Genomic DNA, 24,528 nt, shown 5'->3' with positions numbered 1-24,528 from the left:
AGTAGAAGTACTAACCCTGTATTTGCTCCACCAGCATGCACTAAACCAGCGGATTACACTAATTAGTTCTCCTACCTGGCTGAAGAGTTGTGCTAATTAGAGTCAGCTGGTTTAGTGCATGGAAAAACATGGTTAGTACTTCTACTCTTTGAAGCCGGGTTACCCACCTCTACTTTCAAGAGAACATAATTTATAATAAAGAATAGAATTTATGTTATAAATAAATTCTACAGTTGGAAGAGGTGATACTAACTTGCCAAAATATATATCTTTTGTTATCAGGTACTTTTCCATTTTATTTTTCAGATACTTATTTTTTGTAATTTTATTGGAAGGTGCATTCTAGCATCACATGTGTGAGAGGAGGGGGAGGGAGGGGAGGGCCCAGAGGTGAAATCTGCATACTCTATAAATGTTATGTAGCATGCCTCAACAAATAAAATATTAAAATAAAATTACAAACAACTTCCCAATAATCACCTGCCCTAATTGAATTACAATTCTAACACTGAGTGGCCAAATACTTCGGTATCAGATTCCACAAAACAAGAAGAAAGAAGAAAGCCATGAAGAAATCATCCCAGCTGGTGCAACAGCATCAGAATGAACACACAGATAACGAGATAAAATCTCCAGTTGTCATTTCAGTGGTAAAATGAAGAAATCAAGTTTTTTCATAAAAAGGGACAGGCTCAACCCTTGCTGATGTGTATATATACAACAGGGTCTGCACTGTGTAGGCATCTCACCTCAGAAGAACAGCTCCACTGCTACCATACCACAGAGGAAGACCTCCAAAATCGTCGGTGAGACATCCAACTTTTTTCAACATAAGGTTCTGGCTGCTGTATGAACAGGTTTGGATCTGTTTCTAGGGTAGAGGTACTGGGGGAAATTATGATTTTATACTGCACTGATAATATAAACATTGAGGATTCAGTGAATGAATTGTGTTAGACTGGTTTAATCAAGTTACTTACAGATATAGCCAGAACAAACAACTTGCTGTTGGATGGGTTAGCCTGGAATATTTGAAAATTATGGGGGGAAAAAGTTTGAAATTGTTTTTTTCTTTTTGAAATATGATCATGTAGGTTAGTACCTGTCCAGCACCCAACTATAACAGGGCAATCAGGCCTGAGAGGCTGTGGTAAACGGATGATATAGTCACAGGTAAAGGGTGTTGCTAGGCCCACGGCATCGTCAGGCAAGTGTATGGGTCCCTCTAAACCTGGGGAGTGATCAAATTTAGTCAAATTCTGGGATTACAGTTAGTTATTTTCAACAGATGTGCGCGTGCATGCGTGCGTGCGCGCGAACCCGATATATGTGTGTGGGTGGGGGGAGTTGGGGGTGCTTAAATTTGTGAACATTCATTTGGGGGTGCATCAGAAAAAGAGTTTGGGAACTCCTGGTCTAACCTAATATTATTCTAATATTTTAATGCTAAATTATACTGTTAATTTTAATAGCTTTTGCTCTAAACAGCATATACGGTTTTGTTTCCCTACTCTTCATTATAACATAAAAATTTAGCTAAATTTATTTCTTTTTACCTACTTAGCCGCATAAAGCTATGCGTTGTCAATACCAGATGAGTAGCAAACTAATGTTGTTAAGATTCAAAAATACAATACGGTATAACTTTATTATCAGATCATACTTGGTATTAAATTAGCTAGCTAGCTAGCCATAAATTTGGATTTTGAAATTTGATAGGAAATTTGACAAATTTGACAGATCTCAATAATTTCTAACCTAGATAGCAAATTACCTAGTTACCTATCCTGATGGTGAACGTCACTCACCTTTTTGACATACTGATCATGAATGCATGTGTCACACACTGGATGCGCTTCTGCATCACCCAAATGTCACCATTATAAACATTCAAATTGACCCTTTGTGTTGTGTAGGCAAATTAGCCCTATTTTATTTCAGCCCTCCTGAAAATTCCAGCCTTAAACCAGTCAACTTGGTTTAAGGTTTTTAATACTTTTAACTGGTCAGCCAGCTTTACACCAGCTGACCATCCTATATAGTCAGCATACATAGTCCACTTGTTTGGTCACCAGCTTACCCTACCAGCTTTGACCAGCTTTGGCCAGCTTTAACCAGCTAGAAACCAGCTTTAACCAGCTTTAAAAGCTAGTCAACCTAACCGCTTGTAACCAGCTAAAACCACTGACCAGCTTTAACCAGCTAGAGACCAGCTTACCCACAAGACAGCTGCATTAGACAGCTTCACAGCTTTAACCAGCTAGAGACCAGCTTTAACCAGCAAGAGAACAGCTTTGACCAGCTTTAACCAGCTAGAGACCAGCTTTTACCAGCTTCTAGAGACCCGTTTTGACCAGCTTTAACCAGCCTTAACCAGCTAGAAGTGTGGACAGCACAGCTTAAACCAGAGTAGAATCCCGGTCGGTCTTTGGCTGGATTTTTCAGCAGGGTGAAGCCACATTGGGGCAGAACCATTCTGAAAAACAGTGTGTTGGAAAGCGATGCCATGACACAGAGCAAGAGGAAGTGCCTCATTTCCCCATTTTGTTTTAGGCATTATCAACACTTACTTTCCTTGAAAAGGTTTTTTCTTTATTTTTTTTTAAATTTGGAATATATTCTGTTTCGGTAGTGGCTTCTGACTTGCGGGAAAAAAACCCAGGACACATGTAATCGTTGTTAAAAGGATTGCTAGCTGAAGATGGCACCATACCTTTTTAGCTGTATGCTTCCATAAATGATGAAGATATTTGCCGTCCTACAGCAGGCAGACTGGTGGCTTTATAGTTTTAGTTTCAGGATACATGCCTCTGCCATGAGGTTATCTTTTGTAGTTTACTAGGTGTACGATGAAGTCTATTTAGAGAATATTTTAGTTTATTAGTTCATCTTGCATTTGTCCATATGGAAGTTTCAATCATTGGCAGGTCTGTTGCTCACATGAATGCACATTTTTAAAATAGCCCATCTGTTGTTTGGTTAGGCAGGTTACAAAATGTATGAGTTGGACCTCATTTTGTATTTTTATTAGTATACTACTATACTTGTGTGATTATTGATGGTGGTTATTTAAAGAGTTTTCCCAATTTAACATCATTTTAACCAGTTAAAGAAAAAATTATCTGGTGGATCTAGACGCTGATGAAGGCCCGTGACTGATATGTTGATTTGGTTTGACTTTTGAGCATTTTGCACCTGACAATAAATCAATATTTTTGCTGAAGCTTCTTCTTCAGATTTCTTCGATTTTTTATATAACAGCGCATGGGTGTTCTACGCTTTTCTACTTGGTTGTTCTTATTGGACCAATGTACCTGGTCTTATAATCCAAGATAAAAATGAAGGTGCAATCTTTTTCAATAGTTCTTCAAGTTTATTCATCCTGATGTTTTTCAAAGTTTCAAAGGTAAATGTGAGTTCATTCAAACTGGTTAGTCCAAACGGAGAGATAAATTAAAAGATAACATTTTAAGACAGGTTTATATTATATTAACTGGTGACCCACTCATATCGCTCATGATTTTAATAATGAGGACTGTCAAATGAAATGCCAAGGGCCTGAATTATACGGTACGCTATTTTATTTTGCACAGGCCCTTACTACTTACTGCTACTAACAACAAAACCATTTTTTTGTAGTGGCTCAATGGCTAAGTAATTAAAGTAGAAAGTATGGAAATTTCACACTGCAGACCACAGCCAAGCTCATATAGAGTGGGGACATTTTCATAAATGGCCTTAGCATGCAGTCCACAGCTGCCTGATCAACCAGTGGGGGTCGCTCGAGAGCAATGAACGTGGACCCCTAAACTACTAAACCTTCCCATACCTTTGGCGATGCAGTTGCCAATTGTCTGTTGTCGTAGGCAGCAGTGTAGTATAATGGTTAAGGAACTGGTCTTGCATTCTAAAGGTCACAGGTTCGATTCCCGGGTAGGACACTGCATTGCTTCAGTATATATCCAGCTGTATAAATGGATGCAATGTATAAGTTGCTCTGGATAAAAGCATCTGCTAAATGCCTGTAATGTAATGTCCTGTGGAGCTACAAGCTACAGTGAGCCTGGCATGGTCTAAGACTATGGGGCTCATCCAGGTACCAATCAAATGCACCACCCAGCAACCCCATTTTCATATTTTTAAAATACGTTTCCCGAAATTCAAGAGTGGATTTTCTCCAACAAGCTTTATACATGCGGTTAAGTCACAAGGTTGTGTCCACATATATATATATATATATATATATATATACACACAAGCATTGTATTGATATAACATCCAAGACAAATTGTGTTTTCTGTTTCTCTAGAAAAGAAAAACTATGGCAAGCTCAAACCAGATTCTTGAAGTTACCAAAGGCCTCACTACAGCAGCAGAATGCCGGGAGGACACAAAACTGCTGATGCAGCCTTACGCTAACTGGGAGGAATACCTGACCCCAGCACCAATGTCCATAGCCATCCTGGCAGAGCTGATCTTCATCTCCTCCAATTCTGATTTTTCCATTCGTAAAGGTGGCCCAGAGGGTGGATTCAAGTATATCAAGTACCCAGACTCATTCCGTGCCTGCCTCATGCAAGTGTGTAATTCTGGGTGGCGTGCGTTCAATGATGCACACAAGAATATGGACCAAATTCGTCTCTACACCAGCAATGTACCAAATTACATCAAGATGGCAGTGCAGATACTCCTCCAGGATGATGACAACTTTGTTCAGGCCATGCTCCCAGACCAGCTGGATAACATTTCGAACATAGCTGATGAGTGTGTGAATCTGGCTCAGTCGACAGAGAAAAGGTTCACTGATGTCATTGAACTCATCCAGGAGCTCCTCGAAACTTGCACCAGTGCAAAACAGGTATATGGGGAGGAGTTGGAAGAAGTCCGAAAGAAAATCAGTGAAAATGAGCTGAGGAAAGTGGCTGCAGAGGAGGCCACCAAACGTGCTGAACAGGCTTACAAGAACATGAACCAGCAGCTGAAGGAGGCCCAGGAAAGCTTCAAATCAGCAATGGACTCAATGCCAAGTGGCTGGGACATGATGGGAATGAATTTTGTGGAAGGGCTCGCTGGCAGTGTTACAACTGCACTTTCAGGGCTTGCTTCCATTGTCGCTTCACCAGTTAACCTCCCTGCAAAGATAGCCGGCACTGCAACTGGAAAAACCACTGCAACAGTTAAACCTGATGCAAATAATGACCAAATCTCGGCAAACAATATTTATTCCAAATCACCTCAGATACTGCCTTTAGTCGAAGGCCTCGATGTTTTTTTTGATGGAGACCAAATCAAGTGGTCTGAAATAGTTGACCAGAAAACTAAACTCCCCAAAACCAATTGGACTAAGGAACAATTTGTGAAAATTCAAGAAGTAATGAAAAAGGAAAAAGAATGCAAACCAAAAATGGAAGCTTTGGGAATATGCACCAAAGCCATCACTATCTGCTCTGAACTGGGAAAAGTTAACCCTGAAGAGCCTGATGATGCCATAACAAAACAGACTGTGGAGCTAATGAAAAGTCTGAGAAAAGATGTTATGGTTTTTGATACCGAAAGCAAATCTGCAACTAATACCTCAGCATTCAATGTAAAACCACCACAAATTACTCAAACTCAAGAAAATAGTTCAGGCTCCAAGTCTGCAGGCCAGATAGCCGCGGATAACGCTCGCTTTAAAGTAGAACAGAGCAGAGCCCAGCTTAAGGATGCGAGGGAATTATATGAGAAGCATTTTAACAACATGGAGGAAAAGAAGAAAGAGTTGACCGAAATTCTTGTCTCCTTGAGAAACTGTGCAGTCAAAGAGATAGACTTCAACACCACCATAAAACTTCTGGCCCAAGGTCTAGAAGCAATGGGAAATGTGAAGGAGCAGTGGCAGAAGCTGGTGCGTTTTTTCCAGATGGTTTCCAACCTCATCAAAACCTGCCTGGGCACATCCCTGAATGATTTTGTTAAAACTGGTGAGAAAGCATCAAACAAAACATTCAAGTACACTTCACGAATGTTTTTGAAAGACGTGATCTACAACCAGGCATTCTATGCATCCAACATTACCAGCCTGGTTAATATGATCGCAGGGACCTACACAGATGTTTCTAACAAGTATCTGATGGACGCAGTCAGCAAGCTGAGCAAGCTCATGTCTTTAGACATCAGCAAGCCAGAGTTCATCAGTGAGCGAGCAAACATGGTAACGTCCTGTGACCAAGCTGAAGAAGGAATAAGAAATCTTGTCAAGAAAAATAAGCAGGACTTTGAAAGGAAGACCATGCAAAGACTGGAGAAAATTGAGAGTGAGCTGATGGCTGTGCTACCTCCGGTGTCTGAAGAGAAGAAAAAGGAAATTCAGGAAGCAGTTCATAAAGCATCCAAGAATGATGAGGATGATGATCAATATGCTTGATGGTGCCATGGCAACCTGAACAGCTTGGGAGAGCAGTGAGTAGATACATCGTATATCCAGTCTTGAATTGGCCAATCAAAATATCTTGTATTTTCCATATTATCTTTTCTTTGTGTCTCAGTTAGTTTGTGAAATGCCAAAAAAAAAAAAGAACAGTTTGATGCTTTGGCTTAATTATTAGCGAATTATTAAGTTCATTATTATAAAAACCCTTCTCTATTGATCAGACCCATCTTTTAGTTATTCATTTAATTGACACTTTTGGCTGTTTAAAATGTATTTTCTGAATTTATGATTAATTTATATTTTGACATATGCACTATTTTCCTCCCTCTCCCTTTCCCCTACCTCCGAATGTTCAGAAAAGTCCTATTTTCACAGGGTGAGTTTTATTCCATTTTTTTACTCATTATGGGAGCAATTGCAATGAAGCCATTCATACAGGATTAAAAAATCCTCACTTTTTCACCCAAGTCACTGACCATGTCTCAGATGTGAATGGAACATAATATCATATAGAGAGCAGGGATGTGATTTTTAATAATTTATCAGGAATTCCTGCTTGTTGGACACACAGTTTCCATTCATTTCTAATGAAGATCCCAATACTGTTCATACGAGATAGGTACAATCTGAGGACCTCTGAGTAGGTCTGAAAAAAGTAGGTAATTCTGGCTGGAATTTTTACTCTCTCGATTGGTAAAAATTAAGGACATGGATTATTGACACAGGATTAAAACCACAGGAGTAACAGGCAATGCATACACTGACAGAACCTCCCGGCATAAAACTAATCCTGTGCAAGTAGTGCTATAACTATAGGCACAACCAGCCCAATGCTTATTTAGAATTGTGTATTTAAGGGCTATTAATGTTTTATTGTCTCCTTTTATTTAGGTCAGAGCCCCTCCCACTCACCGGATGACCCATTAAAAGAAGAAATCCACACTGTCTGCAATAATTCTGCTCTTTGCTTGGACCCTCCATCTCATCAAAATGATCTATTATCCAAATCAAATATTGAGTCTGGAGAGGCATTTTTCATTGCTAAAAAATTAATGTGCACACACCCACACACACATAAACACACACAGGCATGCAATCACACACAAACACACACACACAGAGGGGTATGCAATCACACATAGATTTGCACCACATGTACAACTATACTGGGGGATGAGCAGGAAGTAAGTGCATGCATAGTTGCTACCCTTACGAAAAAACCACATGTCCAAAAAACACATGTCCAAAAACATGTAAACACTGAACATGTGAAGAGTACACATGTGAACTATAAAACCAATCCCACTTGATGAGATGAGTCGGAAAAGGTAACCTAAGCTATTTCTAATCACGTTTTGTTTCAAAATGCAAAAATCGTAGTTCACATTTGGAAAAAGCGAGTCACATGAGACAATTTCCAGTCCATATGACATTTTCTTTTCATAATATTCACACGTGAAATTGTGATTTTCACACACGAAAACAGCAAATTTCATGTGATTTTTTCATAAGGGTACACATTCAAATACATTAATAAGAATCCACAATCTTGTTTGAAACATACAAACTAATGTATTTTGCTGACACATTTATGCTAAAATATTTTTGGCTAATGAAACTGGAAGTAATGCAAAACCAGATGAAATTACACCTTTTAAGGAATCCAACAGATTATGTTACTCATTCAATTTTTTCATGTCGTTTGTTTTCAGTATCAGATTCAATTTTACAAGTAATCCACCCTACACTGGTTTTAGCAATACACGTTAAAACCAACCAATAATCAAACCAGTGTTAAGAGTTTATATACGTAATTTTGAACATTTTCAAAATGTTCGTCTAAAAAGTGAAAGTTCTCTCATTTTATTGTAATACTTCTGTGTCAGTGACAACGTACTTAGGTGTCATGGGTAAGTTGTCCTTGAGTGCTGGCCTAGGATCAGATTTGATTTTGAACTTAAAATGGTTAACACCTCAAAGCTCCAATTTAATTTCTGTTTTTAAAATAAATGAATAATCTTTCTATCACTTCTATTACCCACAGGTCTTGAGGCAAGCACATTGATAGAGGCACTTTTGACAGTACCCTTGTCAATCTCCTGTGGTGTCTGGTGCTGGGCGTGTGAAGTGCACCTTTGTAAAAGTGTCTACTAAACTGTAAATTGTAAGATTAAGATTTCGGTTAGTGAACATCATCATGGATCAGCACTTAAGGGCAACAAAACCTTAATGTTATTAGACATGATAGAGTACCACATGCTGTTCTGAATGTCATACTATTGCCATATTTTGACCGGTCAGTAACTGAAAGGTTCACCATATTGTAAACTCATCTGTGCTTACAAGACACAATTTGTAATTTCGAGACATTTTACAATTTTCAGTGAGAAAACATATGCCGCTTGCTTAATTAATTGATGCTTGTCTTATTAACCTTTCATAACTGTGGTTCTGATCATTCAATGTGCTCTTGAATGGAATTGTCAGGAACCTCTATAATAAACACTTTTTGCTTTCAAATAATATTCTATTGTCCGTTTTTTTGGTTGATTTTTGCTGTCTCTCTTTTGTCTCTTTGCTGAAGGGCATTTCCATTAGTTTTACTGGGGCTTTGAGGCAGAGAGTTGTTTAGGGGGTTGGCAGAGATCGTGTGACCACTTTCTCTTTGAGGACCATCCTGGGTCCGGCAGAAGGCCAGAGTGATGTATATAGACTGCCTTTTTGTCCTCTATTAGACTACATGTGAGCATGCATAGCAGAATTTTTGCTTTTTATTTTATATTTCAGTACTTAAGAAACACAGGGTTATTAAACAGGATGTCGTTTTCAAGTTATGCTGATAGAATATCGATCCACACTCCTTTCCAGTCGGTGGCGGTGATGCTCCAAAACGTTGGTTGCAAACCACAAAACCCTGAGAAGACTTTCGATGACCATTAGGTGGCAGTAATGCGCTTTGCAGCGGTGAGGATGCCAGAAATCCGTAAAGAAGAACAAATTATTTGCTGTGCTTGATTGCTAGTTAGGTATCTAGTTCGTTGAGAAGATGATTGGGGAGCTACGGGAAGGAAGATGTTGAAATAATAAAAACAGAACGACACCGTCAAAACAAATTATGGTATGTCCGTAATCACTTTTTGTTGTCTGACTTCATAGCTGCTTGCGATCCATCTAGTTTTTTTTTTTTTTTTTACCATTTTAAGTTAGCGTGGTGGCTAGCGCTACATCTATGCAGGCCTCTTCTCAATGGCATGTGTAGCTAACCAGCTAGCTTACGGAATCGTTGCCTTAAAAGTTTCAGCAGGAAACTGCTCTTTTTCAACCGATAAACCATACTTCCATTCTTAACTTAATGTTAGCTCTTCGAGATCATATAGTTGAGCTTTGGTCAAGATAACCAGTTTTACGTTCGCTTATGTTACCATATCTGTTGTCTTAACCTTTAACTCCTCAACTGTTATGTTGATGAGTTTATCCCCTGGTTGTGTCAAAGTTATTATTCTACGAAACATCTGACTTTTAAAGACGAACTAACTTAGCGTTAACGCTGTCCTGCATTGATTCAGAGGGTAGACTAACGTTGTCGTAAAATTTCTTCCGGCTGTCCCCTACTCTTGTTTACATTCTGGACAGATATGACCGCGAGCGAATGTATCGTTGTGTGTGTTATCACGGCGGCGCAATTATATAGAAAAAAATAGCCTACTGCTTAGGGGAAAAGGACTATATGCTGTCGCTGCATCCAGATGCAAAAACAAAAATCAACCATCCGTTTATAATATCGTCAGAACGTGGGGCCTTTAAAGCCATGATAGATAATGCGCCCCTTGCAGACAAACAAATTCTACTTTGACAACAGAAGATGGCAATAGACCAGCGATTTTAAACAACGACCACGAACAGAACAAAGTCATATATCGTGGTTTGCACAACTTAGATTGTGTCCTTGCCTCACATTAAATACCTAGATAATAATTAGCCGCTTGACTCCCCTCGCTCGGTAGAGCTGAATGCGACGTGTCTTTGCAGAGTTCGCTCTTCTTTCCATTACTCACTAAATATTTGTTAAATCCCTCTCAAACGCCAGCTGCACAGAACGTGCCTTTTTCTGATGCAACGTGCCGATCCTTTAGCCAGTGTCAACACTTTTGAGAAGAAATGCTCGCCGATTGCAGTAAATGCACCAAACGTTACTGCGTGTTTCAATGTCGTAAGAACACTCGGCATGGCCTTGCGGTTCAGAAGTTGTGGCTGCGCTGTCTGCCACAATCAAATTGTGTGTGTATGAGCAGAGCAAAGCAAAGCGAGAAGGAATAATCACAGAACTGCAAGGTTCTGCACACTTTTTAAACATTGTGTTTATAAGCCTATTCTTTTCCCTCTGTTTCCTCCAGGAGTTGCACTCCTGCACATATCTGGTCTGCAGAAAAATGCAGACCGGACTGTTCTGTGCATTGAGATGGCACTGAGCAGCACAGCATCAGGATGAAAGAGGAGGAACTGAGTGCACCGGACTCTGGCCCCGCCGCCGAGCCAGAACCCAAGTCAGGGTTCGGCACGCATGAGCCGGCGTGTGTCACGGCACACTGCGGCTTCGCTCCGCCCCAGACTGGTACCGCACCGGTGAAGACCGAAACCAGTGTGGCGGATGTTATGGAGACGGAGTGCTCGAGCAGCACAGAGCTGGAATGTGTAGCCCGTCTGCGTCCGGACCAAATCAAAACAGAGTCTGACCAAGGAGACTACGTGAAAGCAGAGCAGGACTTCCGTCTTGTGACCGTCGGATTCGATGAGGTGAAATGTGAATCTGATGAAAGTTTAGCGAGCGATTGCATGAATGATGAGGTGAGCGGAGCAAGGGATTGTAGTGAGGCTCAGACGGAGTCGTGGCGGAGTGAGGGAGAAGTCAGTCCACGCTCCAGAGGTGACGGAGGAATCGATAACCCCGAAATGCTTCACTGCAGCAGTAAAACTCGGCACTGCGACGTGCAGGGATTGGGCAGTCGGAGCAGCTTTGTGCAGAACAGTCTGGGATTGGTGGGCGTTTACACTTTACTACAGTGTCAGAAAATGAGTTCTGGTGACAAAACCTACGGCTGTGGCCAGTGTGGAAAGCTGTTCACCCGGGCTCTGTGCTTGAAGCAACACAAGAGCAGCCACACGACTGGAAAGCAGTTTAAGTGCGACCACTGCGGGAGGAGTTTCAAACAGCCGTCTCACCTAAACCAGCATCGGATCATTCATTCCAACGAGAAGCCGCACGAGTGTGCCCAGTGTGGGAAGTGCTTCAATCAGGCTGCTACTTTGAAGCAGCATCAGAGGATTCACACCAACGAAGAGCCCTTCAGGTGCTCCCAGTGCGGCATGGGCTTCCACCAAGCTCAGAATTTAAAACGGCACCAGAAGATTCACACTGGCGAGAAACCCTACAGCTGTGGCCGCTGCGGGAAGTGTTTCAATCACGTGTCTAATTTAAATCAGCACCAGAGAATTCACTCGAATGAGAAAACGTACAACTGCACCCAGTGTGGGAAGGGGTTTAACGAGGCATCGCGTTTAAATCGACACCAAAGAATTCATTCGGGTGAAAAACCATACAGGTGTGTCCAGTGTGGCAAAAGTTTTAATCAGGCGTCTAATTTAAAACAACACCAGAGGATTCACTCAAATGAGAAAACGTACAAATGTAGTCAGTGTAGTAAATGCTTTAAGCAGGCATCATCTTTAAATAAACATCAGAGACTTCATAAGTGAATCTGCCTTGCGCTACACGCACACAATTATCTATTTGTTGCAGCACCATTAACAGTAAAGAAGCTTTAAAAAAATACACAATAGAAACTTTTTTTTTTTTAATTTTGGCACCTAATATCAGCTTTAATCAATTGAGAATCAGAGAGTAATTTAATGTTAGGTTTCCCTTCAGAATCATAATGGGAAATTATTTATTTTAGGGGGTGGAGGAAGCCTTTTCAGAATGCATCACAAAGTTATGTGGAGCTGAGTTTCAGAGAATTTTCAGGAAGAAAAATGTCTTAAATTATGAAATTATGTTTTGAAACAGGAAATTTGTGGGAAATCAGTTGTAACTGGGAACTGATGTGGTAAAATCCAATAAAAATGTAGCCTATATTAAATGTGATTTGAAAAATTTAACTTGCAGCCAGATTTAAGTTTTTTGCAGGCGGGAAAATAAATTATAAATGTCATTTTCATTGTAAACTGAAATCCTGAACATTCTGACTAGCTGTGATGATGGCATGGGCATCTGTTCATAATCTCATCAACATCAACATTTGTGCATTAATCGTTTTAATGTGATAGTTTGTGTTGTTCACTTGGATGAACTTGAATGGAAAATTGTACAATACAGGCTGACTTTAGACGTTACACTTGATTTTCTTGTGAACTGCCTCCTGATTTATAATAAACTTTTTCAGAACATTGATGCTTATAAAGCAATATATAATATAATATATAATTCACTTGGATGGGCACTAAAATTGAAGACTTTAAATGAAGACTGCGGTTGTAAAATTGTCGTCATTGGATAGCTAGGGAAGCAATCCAAAATGCTTGCTTAAAATTGAATATAGGTACATATAAAATTATGAAAATTCTTGAAAATATTCCATGTGCATATTTCTTATAGTTTAAAAGTTTAAGCAGAAACATCTAATTTGCACAACCCTTTATCTAATTAATACCAAACTAAATGCAACTGACGACCAAGCACTACTCTTGAAATACACATACCAGTCAGGATTTCAGTTTTATGTCTTGGGTAGATAGAAGTTGCTTGGTACGTAACTCGTCAGCAAGGTGAGGATTAATTGAAATATGTTTAATTTTCCGAACCCAGCAGTTTTAACCGTTAACACGCTCGTTTGAGTGCATTAACAGTTAAAACACCTCACTTATCTAACATTTAAATATATTTATTAGATTTAATTTGGTAATTATTATCAAAGATATTGATTATCAATTAAATCGCTGAATTTGTTGATGGGCAGAGTTAACTGTTGGATCACCCTTTATCAAAATGTGCAACCCACAACCTGATGAAAATGAAGAAATTTATTAAGTTACAACAAATAATCACGTCTAATCTAAAGACGAGGTTCAACTACCTTAAAACAATTAAAGGTTACAGACATGGGCAGTCAGACATGAAATGAATGAAAGCAGATACCAGACCACAGCTTTTGTCCCAAAGACCAGAATTCAGTAACCAAAAGGCAGCAGAATATTCCAAAAGAACCAGAGATGAAACCCATAACATCAGACATTGATGCAGGACTCAGTGCCCACGTCCAACTGCTAAAAAACTTGCCCAAAACTGACTTGCCCAAAAAAGAGCTGCACACAGACACACCCCTACCTCTCTCAGATGGCTAACCCCCCAGTTCCTGCCCTGTCTTATCTCCAGACTATGCTGGCCGAGCGCTTTGAAGCGTCCTATGGCTGAGAACGGCCAAATGGTGAAATACATGTCTGACACACAAAAGTCTAACACTGGCGTAAGTGTCGAATTTGGGCTGTCCATTGATCATGATGAAGGACCACCTCCAAGATATGAGATAAAGAGGAGAGAGACAGAAAGAGAAGAGACAGAAAGAGGAGAGACAGAAAGGTGCACCAGATATATGGCAGCCACAGCAGGCCTTACTCATATTAATATTAGTGCAAAGCAAATGCAAATATATACGTGAGTATTAATGCACAGGTCGCATCTACATGAATGCCTGCACACACTTATCCAGGACCAGACAGCCAAATCCTGAACCCAGGCCACTGATCACACAGTACTGAGCTCGATGGAGGGATGAGCTTTGTAAGACAAATGTTAATTTTATGCTGTAGCATTAAGAATTTCCTGCACTAGAGCTAAAGGGCCAAGGTCAAACCATGGAGAACAGCCCCAGACCAAGGGGTGTCCAGATACTTCTGGTTATATAGTGTAAATAATGACATGGTGACACAGAGATAAGTGACATGGACATAGTGACACAGAGATAAGTGAATAGCGTACTGTAACAGATCTGTGGCCCCAGCTACTTGGACCAGACGGCTGAGTCCGGACCGGGGTAGGTGTGTGGAGGCATCTACACGTGCCTGTTGTTGCTGCTCAGGAGTTTGGGGTAGGATGTCCCGATGGAGCGTCCGTGGCGGTACACCACCACCTCCAGCTGGTACTCGTCCACGTTGATCACGGTGTGGGTCACCCTCACGGTGGACTTGAGGAAGACGATGGTGAAGAGCGCCACCTCGAATTGACCAGCCCGTTCCAGCTGAACTGCACGTTCAGCACGTGGTCGTTATCGTCCGGCTGCAGCTTTCCTTTATTTAGGACTAAATCAGACATGTTTACCCAGGCTTAAACCATAACCAAACCAAAAAAACATCCAAAGACTTTGATTGGCAGTCATAATACATCTCATGAAAAACCACCCATTGTAACCATTTCAATGGCAGAAACTCCAGCCAGGAACACGTAGTTCTGGCCCTGCTCCTGCAGCCTCCTCCTCCTCCCGCGTGTGCTCACCACATCCTGGTCCCTGGCTTTGTAGCCCTTGTAGTCCAGGTGGTGATTTTTCTCCTCCATGTAGAACTGGACCCAGTTGTGGAAACCCGCGATCTCCTTCCCGAACTTCGTCTCTCCGACAAACACGTGCTCAAATCCGCATGAATCTTCCCTACGCAAAGGGAAATGGAGGGGAACAAACCAGGCGGCATCAGGGAAGTGTGTAAATACTGACAATCCCTCAGTAAATTTAAGAATATATTTGACATTTGCACTGTGTGATAGCTGTCTGTGTTGCACCTGGAACATTGGCTCGAGCTCTGTGAAAATAACGCCCCAGCAGTTAAGTGAAGACTCCTGTTATTTTATCACATTAGGCCAACGCACCTGGTTTATGCTGAAAATCTAGAGCAGTTAAAGACAAAGGTGCAAACCTTCTCTACAGTGTGACACCAGTAACCAACTAATGATACTCAAGAATAAATAAATAAACTGTTCACTGAAAGGAACGCTAAAACAGTACAGTATGTAGGACTGACACAATAGACGGTGTGGTGAGATTTGCAATGCTTTGACTTCACTGTGGAGCTCACTGTAGGATAATGGTGAGGTAGCCGTGCTGGTGTATCCTTGGGCAATGCACCTAGCCCAGTGGTAACCAACCTTGTTCCTGAAGGTTTTTACTATAACCCTAACAAACCACACCTCACTCAACAGCTAGAGCAGGGCAGCCCAGCCCTGCTCCTGGAGATCTACCATCCTATAGGTTTTCATTTCAACCGTAATTTGGCTCATCTGATTCTACTAATTAGCAGCTCAACAAGATCTCTAGCTGTTGAATGAGGTGTGCTTTGTTTGGGTTGAAAGCCTACAGGATGGTAGATCTGCAGGAACAGGGCAGGTTACCACTGGCCATATAAAAAAATATATATACACGTGAAAAGCTGTGCCTGTACAAACGGCTAAAATGTGAGAGTGTGAATGTGGGCCCCACCCTGCACTCCTGTCTCTGTGGTACAGGCGGAACCAGATGTCATAGAGCTGGTTCTTAAACAGCCTCAGGTCTGTGCTCGACTTCCCCTTGCTGACCAGGTACTTGTGAGCACGCTGCAAGGAAAAACAAATGCGTGCAGGCAGGCACGCATGCACACACACACACACACACACACACACACACGCACGCGCACACACACACACACGCACGCACGCACGCACGCGCACGCACGCACACACACCTTCATGACCAGGTGCAGGTAAAACAAAAAACGGAAACACCCGAGTATTGTAAATGAGGGACAGGTTTGGCTCTACACTTGTACACTAAACTGTCTAACTGCAAAAAAAAAAAAAACAGCTCCTGAGTTTGAGACACAGCCTGATTTGGGCAGTGTCTAGTCCGTACCCAGGTACTAATGACTGGCTTGATGGGATATTCAGTAGTTCCCAGCGTCCACCTTTTTAAAATATAATTCTTTTAAATCTGTGACTGTCGACAAATGTATCCCCATGATGTTCTGGAAGCTTCCTTGTCATCATTTTTGAATTCACGGATGAGTTACCATTCAAAGACGTGGATTTAATTTAATGGGCTCTATTTTCATATGGGCCTCTTCCTATTTAAAACAGTTGATTTCAAACCTCCTGAAATAAGGAGAAGTGCAAACTGTGCTGAGGTCCGAGTACATTTTACTACTGTACCTACAGGTATAATTTAGCGGAGTATAGTTCTGATGGTAATACAGATGTTGCAGTGTAGTTCTGATGGTAATACAGATGTTGCAGTGTAGTTCTGATGGTAATACAGATGTTGCAGTGTAGTTCTAATGGTAATACAGATGTGGCCGCATAGTTCTAATGCTAATACAGATGTTGCAGTGTAGTTCTGATGGTAATACAGATGTGGCAGTGTAGTTCTAATGCTAATACAGATGTGGCAGTGTAGTTCTAATGCTAATACAGATGCTGAAGAGGTCCAGTACCTTCATGACCTCAGTCTGCAGGATGGAGTCCAGGAAGCGGTAGTTCTCGGCCAGCTCCTCGGGGGTGACCTTCTCGGTCACGCCGGTCGACTTCTCATAGTTGTCCAGCAAGTCCAGGAAGTCTGAGGAATGGGGGGGGGGCGGTCTGGCATGAGTGCCGCATTCACTGGCTCACCGACCTTGTGGATCGGTTAACTCTATACGCTCTTCCATCGGTATTTCATTCACACATTCATTCTGCTCATCACTCATTCATTCACACAGCTGTACGTGATAGTTGTAAAAACTCTGGCACTGATGAGGGATCATGCAGCAATAAACCAGAACGCGGTCGGCTCACTTCATGGGTGGAAGGAACACACGGCTGGACTTTTACTTTACTTTAACCCGCTATGTCAGTGGTCACATGACACAGGTCCTTTATTATCGGTCACATGACTTACTGGAGTAGGTCTTGATGCTCTTTAATTTGGCTTCGTTAACATGGGAGAAAAGCGGAGACTGGGCGTGGTCCCTGGCGGTGTTAGTTCCCTGGGTGACGAAGCCCGCCTTCCCCTAAACACACACACGCACATGCACACACACACACACACACATACACGCACGCACACACACGCACATGCACACGCACGCACATGCACACGCACACATGCACACACGCATGCACACAAACACGCACGCACACACACACAAGCACACACACACACACACACGCACAGACATGCACAAACACACACACACACACACGCATGCACACAAACATGCACACACACACACAAGCACACACACGCACGCACATACACACGCACGCACATGCAAACAGATGCACAGGTGTATACATACACACAGAAATTGAAGCAATCACGAAAGAATCAGTGAGAGAAGCAACCCAGGGATTGTGTATGCTTGGCCAGCCTAATAGTAATTAGTTGCTTTCCGATCATCTCCTGGCATCATTCACTCTCTCCCCTCCCCCCACGGGCAGCACACTCAACACAGCGCGTTTGTGTTCAGTGTGAGCTGGAATAATGCCACGTTCCCACTCATTTTCACTTGGCTGTGTCTTCAGTTACGCCGAAATGAACAATGTTTCAAACGGGTGCCTACTGGCAGACTTTTCAATGCCTTCAAACTATTTCATTTTTGCAACCTACTGCATGTACAGAGCCCTCCAAAAGCACCCGTGCATGATGAAGATGGGCAATGAAATCTGTATAACAATATAGGCAATGAGCTATTCTTTATAAATAAACAGGAAAATTATACATTTTTAAACTAACACAATTGTTCAGTGAAAAAAAAAGACTTTGGTTGCTACGTAATTAAAATATCATCCCTAACGATATGCATCATTATTCACACCTGTTATTTTTATTAGTCTTGTTGTTAAGAGAGGCCACTGTTTTGCATTACTAATGGCTGTTATGGGCTGTACCATTGAGAGAACAGGGGTCTTCGGGGGGGGGGGGGGAGAACATGAAAATCACACCTGCAAGGAGATGGTATAGTCCGTCCCAGGCTTCAGGCGGTTTGTGTCCAACTTCCAGAGCTCGTTGATGATGTCGGAGAGCTCTTGGTCCACAACCGGACTTCAGCGCAAGAGTAAATCAAATCAAACCAATTTTATTTGTATAGCGCTTTGTACACTAAACTGTCACACAGACACTTTACAGAGAAACAGAAGGACCAGGCCTGAACCCCCAAAAAGCAAGCAGTGAGGTTAGAACACTCCACAGTGGACAGGGAAAAAACCACCCAAATACAGGCTCAATCATTACTGAAAAAATACTTTACTTAAAAGACCAAGGTAATGTATTTTCCACAGTGCGTAGGGATGTACATTACGCATTTCTTTGGAACATACATTTAGATGACTTTCAGTGCTTGAATACCCAAAGGAATTTCGACGGAGGACTGCAGTACTCGTACTGTACAGGTAAGGAGTAGGAATATTCGTAAGAGCCAGTGTGACTTAAGGGGTTAAAATAAGGCGGTATAAGACTTAGGGTTAAGATGTTCATTAGCTCACTCAAACAAAGACTTCAGGAGTGGTGTGGTCACTCTAGAATGACAATTTACCACATAAAAAAACCGGTAGGTTTCACAGTAGCTCCTTGTCATGCTGCCACCATGTTGATTGAAATTCGGAGGATGCCCTGGAATCAAGTGGAACTGAACTTGCCTTGGCTGCCCGTATCCTTGACGACACCAACAATGTTGAAAAATACACTCTGAAAACAACGCTTTAAGTCACAACTTCTGAAATGCAGAAGAACGGGGACCAAGAATTCAGCAGTAATACCCCTAAAACAGCAGAATGGTAAAAGCTGCACGGAAAAAGTAAATGATGAAACGAAAACCCACTTGAATTTGTTTTTAAGTTTGTTTGGTTTTTTTTTTAGCACTGGGGGGGGGGGGGGGGGGGCTGGACTAGAAAGTTTGTTTCGGTCTAAAATTCTAAGGGGGCCCACAGAGACTGCACATGCACAGGGCTCCGAATTTCGTGCTACACCCCTGAGCCTGCTACTCCAGCAGCCTAATCCAGCGCCCATCCCAAATTCAAATATAATTGCAAAATGCGTTGGTGTCGCCAGCAGCTTCATAAACCTGCTGATCTCTTGGGGCGGGTCAGAGCGTGTTGTGTTTCTCCAGACTGTTTCACAATCTCAGCATTCACAGTTCAACATTTATGATTTCGAGGAGTTTTTTTTAAAGGAATTCTGCAGACACATAGTGAAATGTCCAGGGTTAACTAAAGTCCAACAGTGTTAATTCAACTCTTACCAGATAACACTTCGTCCAACATTCCAGTGTGTAACTATATGTGAAGTGCAATGTTCACCTGAAAAGCTAACGTATCAGACATTGTATTAGCCTACTTATTTTTTTAAATGAACTCCCTCAATTATTATCGGCATCACCGTGGACATTTATTTATTAACGGCAGTGACTGCTTACCTTGATGCATCAAGACGCGTGCAAGTCAATGTAAAAAACAGGAGGAGGAGTGAAACGTCTCGGCCAGAACACCTGCAAGCAAGACAGCGGTCGGGTCAGGTCAGGCGTCGGCACAAGTGTTGCGAAATAGGCTACTGCTGTTTGTAGGAACTCGACGCTTTGCACGCTGTCCTGCATCATGAATAGACAACAAACAAATCATTCGACGCCATGGCTTTCCGTTAGGCACGGTGTCAAGAGAAATTAGATCATTCCTTGCATCCAAACCTTGTTTTCTTATTTTAGACGTTCAACGCACACCGTTACCTGCATTTGCAAATAACAAAGTTAAGAGATCAATGCATGCTTCATTTATTCAAAAAAAAAAAAACACCTCTAGGCTATTATTCGATTATTCGTCAGGAAATAGACTGCTCATCCAATGGACTGAGAAACCTGACCCAAAAAACAAAAAACAAAAAGCCAGTTCCACTGCCTCAGCTTCGTTAGGCTTTAAAACTCATTCTGTTTGCCGTTCACCGTTTTCATCTACAGCTGATTATTCTCAATGAATAAACAGCTAGCTTGTGTCCACAATTGAAAACATCTTAAAAATCCCACCGAGGTTGAAAAATACTGCGACATACATATTTTATAAATACACTTCTATTAACGTTACGATTGGTAGATTTCACTTCCACAAAATCCCATTGATATTAGCGCACATGTAGCTAATATCAATGGGAAACTTCTGGCATACAGATCAAACACACAAAAACGTACCGCTAGTACATTAGCACTGTAACTTCAGGCGGGTGCAACTTAAAGCATAGACACACCTCTTATACTGTTAAAAACAGAGATACGAAAGGTTACCATTTAAGAAGTACAAATAAAGAGAAAAATAATGTCATACCTGCGCGCCATTGTTACTCCAAAAAGCAAACACAGTTCTGCAACCACGAGGCGTCAGACGTCTTCTTACAGGAATTTCTTTTCGGGAAGAAATTTAACTTATGTCACTCAAACACATATTGTCCAATTGTATAGGGCAACATAGTCGACACGCCCTTTGGCTGTACGCGGGATTGACTGGATTGGCTGTGTGCAGAAAGATGTTTGGTCCCATAGCGAGCAAAAGGAAGACAAATAACTAAGGGTCACACATACGCACACACACGCACACACACATACGCATACACACACACGCGCACGCACACATCAACACACGCACACACACACACACACACACATAGAGGTTCTGTTGAAAAGTGCTTTATTTTCTTTTCAATACATAAAAACTGTCAGTATAAATTGGCTTTAGTGAGATTAAAAAAAACAAGAGTTGCATCATAAAATATTGATGACTGTCATTATAATACTGAAAATATATAATGTTAAAAATAAAAAAAAGGATATATTTTACAGTATAAAAGACAAAATGATATTTGTAGCAATCCAGAGATATAGGAAAAATAATAGATCAGTGTTCATTATCATGTGTATTTCACATGCTTCGTACATTTTGTATCCAACCACTCATATTGGCCAACGCACCTCACTGAAATGTAAAACAAATTGAAATTATATGTTCATATAGCATAAAATATGAAAAGCAACATTTAAGAAATGTATGTGAACATCGACCAAAACATATTGCGATGTACTGAATCTCTTAAAAATGGTGTTATTTTATTCTTTCACAATAAATGACATTGAACCACAGTCATGCCTGTTGACCTGATGAACTATGTAAAGTGTCTTTCCGACAGTTCTCTGTAAAATACGATATACAAAATAAAATTGAATTGAATGCACAGGGGTGGAGATGAAATTAAGAACTGAGGCCCATATGGGAACTTCACATTTTCTTAAAATTTAAGAGGTAAAAAAGCACAATAATCCTGTGCGTTACCCATAGGGCAATGGGACACACCTTATCAATGCTTTATTCACAGGTGTAGTTTTCCTTCATACAACTAATAATACTTAAGGAAAACAGTGTATGGCAGGGGTCACCAAATCACGGCCCTCAGGGCCGACAGCTGCTGGTTTTCCACCCTCCCTTTGCCTGGGAGTCAGGTGTGAAGGCAGTCTGGCCAATCAGTAGCACCGATTGTTAAGTTAATGGCTTGGGAGGAAAGAAAACCAGGGCCGGAGAATTTGAGGACCAGAGGGCCAGCTTTGGTGAGCCCGGGTGTACTGCAGCCCTGGTATATTCCTGCCTTGGTATATTGTAGCCCTGGTGTATTGTAGCCCTGGTATATTGCAGCCCTGGTGTATAGCAGCCCTGGTGTATTGCAGCTCTGGTATATTGCAGCCCTGGTATATTGCAGCCCTGGTGTATTGCAGCTCTGCTGTATTGCAGCCCTGGTATATTGCAGCCCTGGTGTATTGTAGCCCTGGTATATAGCAGCTCTGGTGTATTGCAGCCCTGGTGTATTGCAGCCCTGGAATATTGCAGCCCTGGTATATTGCAGCCCTGGTGTATTGCAGCGCTGGTGTATTGCAGCCCTGGTATATTGCAGCGCTGGTGTATTGCAGCCCTGGTATATTGCGCTGTCACCGTGTTCCATTCTCTCCACCAGCAGTTCGCTCACACACTGGAGTCCTCCGTCTGGCTGGCAACAGGAGAGCCAGCGGCCATCTCTCTCAGGAACTGATCCTTCTGCAGCAAGCTCTGGGATATGTCAAATAAACATAACCTTGATCAGTTTTTCCAAACTCAAAGTATTTTATATTTTTACAAATTGACCACCGAAACGAGAAGTTATGCCCTTCCCAGGAAGTTATTTTCCATCAAAAAACACTGAACTTCAGTCATCGAAGGGCTTCGCTGTAGCAGGTGTGTTTGAGGTGGCCCCCAGGTACCTGAGGTTTGGGGACCACTGGTCTACAGTGCTGGTTGCAGGGGTCACAGTAACAGGCTGCACGATTGTACGCAGTGTGAAGACTGAAAGACTTCCTGTGTTTTAATTCCACTCGCAGTAAAGACCAGAGAGGCTGTATCCAGTTCATTATAAACATGGGGCAAGGGCAGGGTATGACTAACACACTAGGACAGAGGCCAAAGACTTAAAATGGCGGTTCAGTTTGGGGATAACCAGTGTCTCACCGTCAGGTTGTTGATTCCCTCGGAGAGCGCTCCGATTTGCCTCACCGTTCCCTCCGAGTCCTCCATCTGCACAGGTAAAGGTGAGCCTCCGTTTCAGAGCCCAGCCGATGAAGCCATGCAGGGCAAACCCCAAAGGCCGGACTCAATAATCACCAAATAACCACTAGCAGCAATAATCACTCATCAATAATCAATAAGTCACAATGGAGTCGACTGCCACTAACAAGCTCTGAGTTTCACTCTACAGCACTACTGTACTCCTCTTGTCTTCTGTGCTTTTGAGTACCTGTTACTGTATATATTACTGTCATCATTGTACACCACTGTATCTGGCTAAAAGAAAGTGACAGCTATAATACAAGTTCAGCCTTGGGGCTGTCGTGGCAGAGTTGAGGAAACGATTCTACATTTTAGAGCCTAAACTGGGGAATTTAAAGGGGGAGAAAGTGCTCCAGTAGGTATCCACGGAAACACCTATCAGGAACCTGGGCAGGTTCAGGTGTGCAGTCGCCCTAGCTGCCAACAGCACCTGTACAAGGTAGGACATTTTAGGAAAAGACACTCCGAGCAGTGAAGAATCAACCTACCGAGAGATATATACACATAGTCCAAGCTCTCCTGTTTGTCCTGGTTCAGGTGGTACAGGCTGGGTTAACCTGTTTTACCTAGCCCAGGTGGTACAGTCCACGCTGTCCTAGTCTCAGCTGTGTGTCCTGGTTCAGATGGTACCGGCTGGGTTAACCTGTTTTACCTAGCCCAGGTGGTACAGTCCACGCTGTCCTAGTCTCAGCTGTGTGTTCTACCCCAGGTGGTACAGCCTGGGTTAACCTGTTTTACCTAGCCCAGGTGGTACAGCAGAGGTCTCACCCGCTGGAGCCGGTCCAGCTCGTCCTCGTACAGCCGCGGGTCCAGGTGACGTCGGCCGCCCGGGAAACTGCAGCTCCTGGGCGTCTCCATGTCCATGGGACAGACATACTCCTCCACCTCCTCCTGTCTTCTCCTCCTCAAACTCCCAAAACCCCCGAACAGCAGCTTCCTGGGCTAAGGCGCGAACACACGAGACAGACCATTAACAAAAACATAGAGGCAGACATTTCCAAACTATCGACCAGATCTGGTAGCTCCAAGCCTTTGATTGTGTTTGAGCTCCAGACGCGCCATCTGACCTTGACCTTGGCGGTGGCGGTGAGGGGTGCGTAGTCCGGAGACTCCAGGTGCTCCTGCTTTTCGCGCTGGGCTTCCGTCCCCACCAGCAGGTGGAAGTGGGTTGCCAGGTGGCGCCGTAAAAGGGTCTTATTGGGGGAAATGTTGAGCAGAAGGGCAAGGGTCTCGACCGTGAAGCGGGGCTCCAAGACCTACAGCAAGCACGAGAGGCCAAAACACCGCAAAAAATAAACATTAAAAATAAGTCAGTCTTAACAAGTATTTTAATCATATATTTAGACTTCAAGTCTTATTTCTATGACTCTTTTGCTAAATACTAGGTGATACAGTTTGATTCATTTCAAGATTTGACAATGAGGAAAGACAATTTCACTTGTCAAGCAGAAAGGAACTTAAA

The 24,528-nt window shown here is 42.2% G+C and overlaps 4 protein-coding genes across 12 annotated transcripts in view; 2 read left to right on the top strand and 2 right to left on the bottom strand.

Moving 5' to 3' along the window:
• The first annotated feature begins 703 nt into the window (after nucleotides 1-703).
• Nucleotides 704-8,935, top strand: LOC135258756 (uncharacterized). Of its 2 annotated transcripts, XR_010331088.1 has the most exons (4): nucleotides 704-806; nucleotides 4,310-6,441; nucleotides 6,769-6,788; nucleotides 7,304-8,935. XR_010331088.1 is itself a non-coding variant. In XM_064342308.1 (3 exons), the coding sequence occupies exon 2, from the start codon at nucleotides 4,322-4,324 to the stop codon at nucleotides 6,404-6,406; it is 2,085 nt and encodes a 694-aa protein (XP_064198378.1). In that variant the 5' UTR covers nucleotides 704-806; nucleotides 4,310-4,321; the 3' UTR covers nucleotides 6,407-6,441; nucleotides 7,304-8,935. The 2 variants fall into 2 exon arrangements, 1 of the variants encoding a protein (XP_064198378.1); XM_064342308.1 differs by lacking the exon at nucleotides 6,769-6,788.
• A 432-nt stretch (nucleotides 8,936-9,367) lies between these two features.
• LOC135258757 (zinc finger protein 664-like) lies at nucleotides 9,368-12,759 on the top strand. 2 transcript variants are annotated; one of them, XM_064342309.1, is made up of 2 exons: nucleotides 9,368-9,530; nucleotides 10,807-12,759. In XM_064342309.1, exon 2 carries the CDS (start codon nucleotides 10,898-10,900, stop codon nucleotides 12,164-12,166), a length of 1,269 nt encoding a protein of 422 aa, XP_064198379.1. In that variant the 5' UTR covers nucleotides 9,368-9,530; nucleotides 10,807-10,897; the 3' UTR covers nucleotides 12,167-12,759. The 2 variants fall into 2 exon arrangements, with proteins under 2 accessions (XP_064198379.1, XP_064198380.1); XM_064342310.1 differs by having other exon boundaries at nucleotides 9,380-9,538; nucleotides 10,810-12,759.
• A 715-nt stretch (nucleotides 12,760-13,474) lies between these two features.
• Nucleotides 13,475-20,907, bottom strand: LOC135258759 (uridylate-specific endoribonuclease C-like). Its single transcript, XM_064342313.1, is given in 9 exon segments — nucleotides 13,475-14,687; nucleotides 14,690-14,741; nucleotides 14,958-15,108; nucleotides 15,931-16,043; nucleotides 16,916-17,037; nucleotides 17,359-17,470; nucleotides 18,405-18,504; nucleotides 19,874-19,945; nucleotides 20,769-20,907. Coding segments are annotated over 9 exon segments (903 nt in total). The 5' UTR covers nucleotides 20,780-20,907; the 3' UTR covers nucleotides 13,475-14,517.
• Nucleotides 20,908-21,111: 204 nt separating this feature from the next.
• The window catches only part of LOC135258755 (liprin-beta-1-like), a 28,264-nt gene continuing 24,847 nt past the window's right edge, over nucleotides 21,112-24,528 (bottom strand). For all 7 annotated transcript variants that reach the window (XM_064342301.1, XM_064342300.1, XM_064342302.1 and 4 more), the window contains 4 exons: nucleotides 24,134-24,322; nucleotides 23,835-24,008; nucleotides 22,968-23,033; nucleotides 21,112-22,532 (listed from right to left, as the gene is read on the bottom strand). In XM_064342301.1, coding sequence (XP_064198371.1) covers nucleotides 22,449-22,532; nucleotides 22,968-23,033; nucleotides 23,835-24,008; nucleotides 24,134-24,322 — 513 coding nt within the window. In that variant the 3' untranslated portion in view covers nucleotides 21,112-22,448. The remainder of the gene's footprint in view (nucleotides 22,533-22,967; nucleotides 23,034-23,834; nucleotides 24,009-24,133; nucleotides 24,323-24,528) is intronic.

Source organism: Anguilla rostrata, chromosome 7 (genome assembly GCF_018555375.3).
Source record: "Anguilla rostrata isolate EN2019 chromosome 7, ASM1855537v3, whole genome shotgun sequence".
Lineage (NCBI taxonomy): Eukaryota > Metazoa > Chordata > Actinopteri > Anguilliformes > Anguillidae > Anguilla > Anguilla rostrata.
Note: the sequence above shows the minus strand (reverse complement) of the source record. Positions and strands in the feature narration are given on the sequence as shown.

Excerpts from the sequence above, each read along its gene's own strand:
- LOC135258757 (XM_064342309.1), top strand. The coding sequence starts at position 10,898 with ATGAAAGAGGAGGAACTGAGTGCACCGGACTCTGGCCCCGCCGCCGAG.
- LOC135258756 (XM_064342308.1), top strand. The coding sequence starts at position 4,322 with ATGGCAAGCTCAAACCAGATTCTTGAAGTTACCAAAGGCCTCACTACA.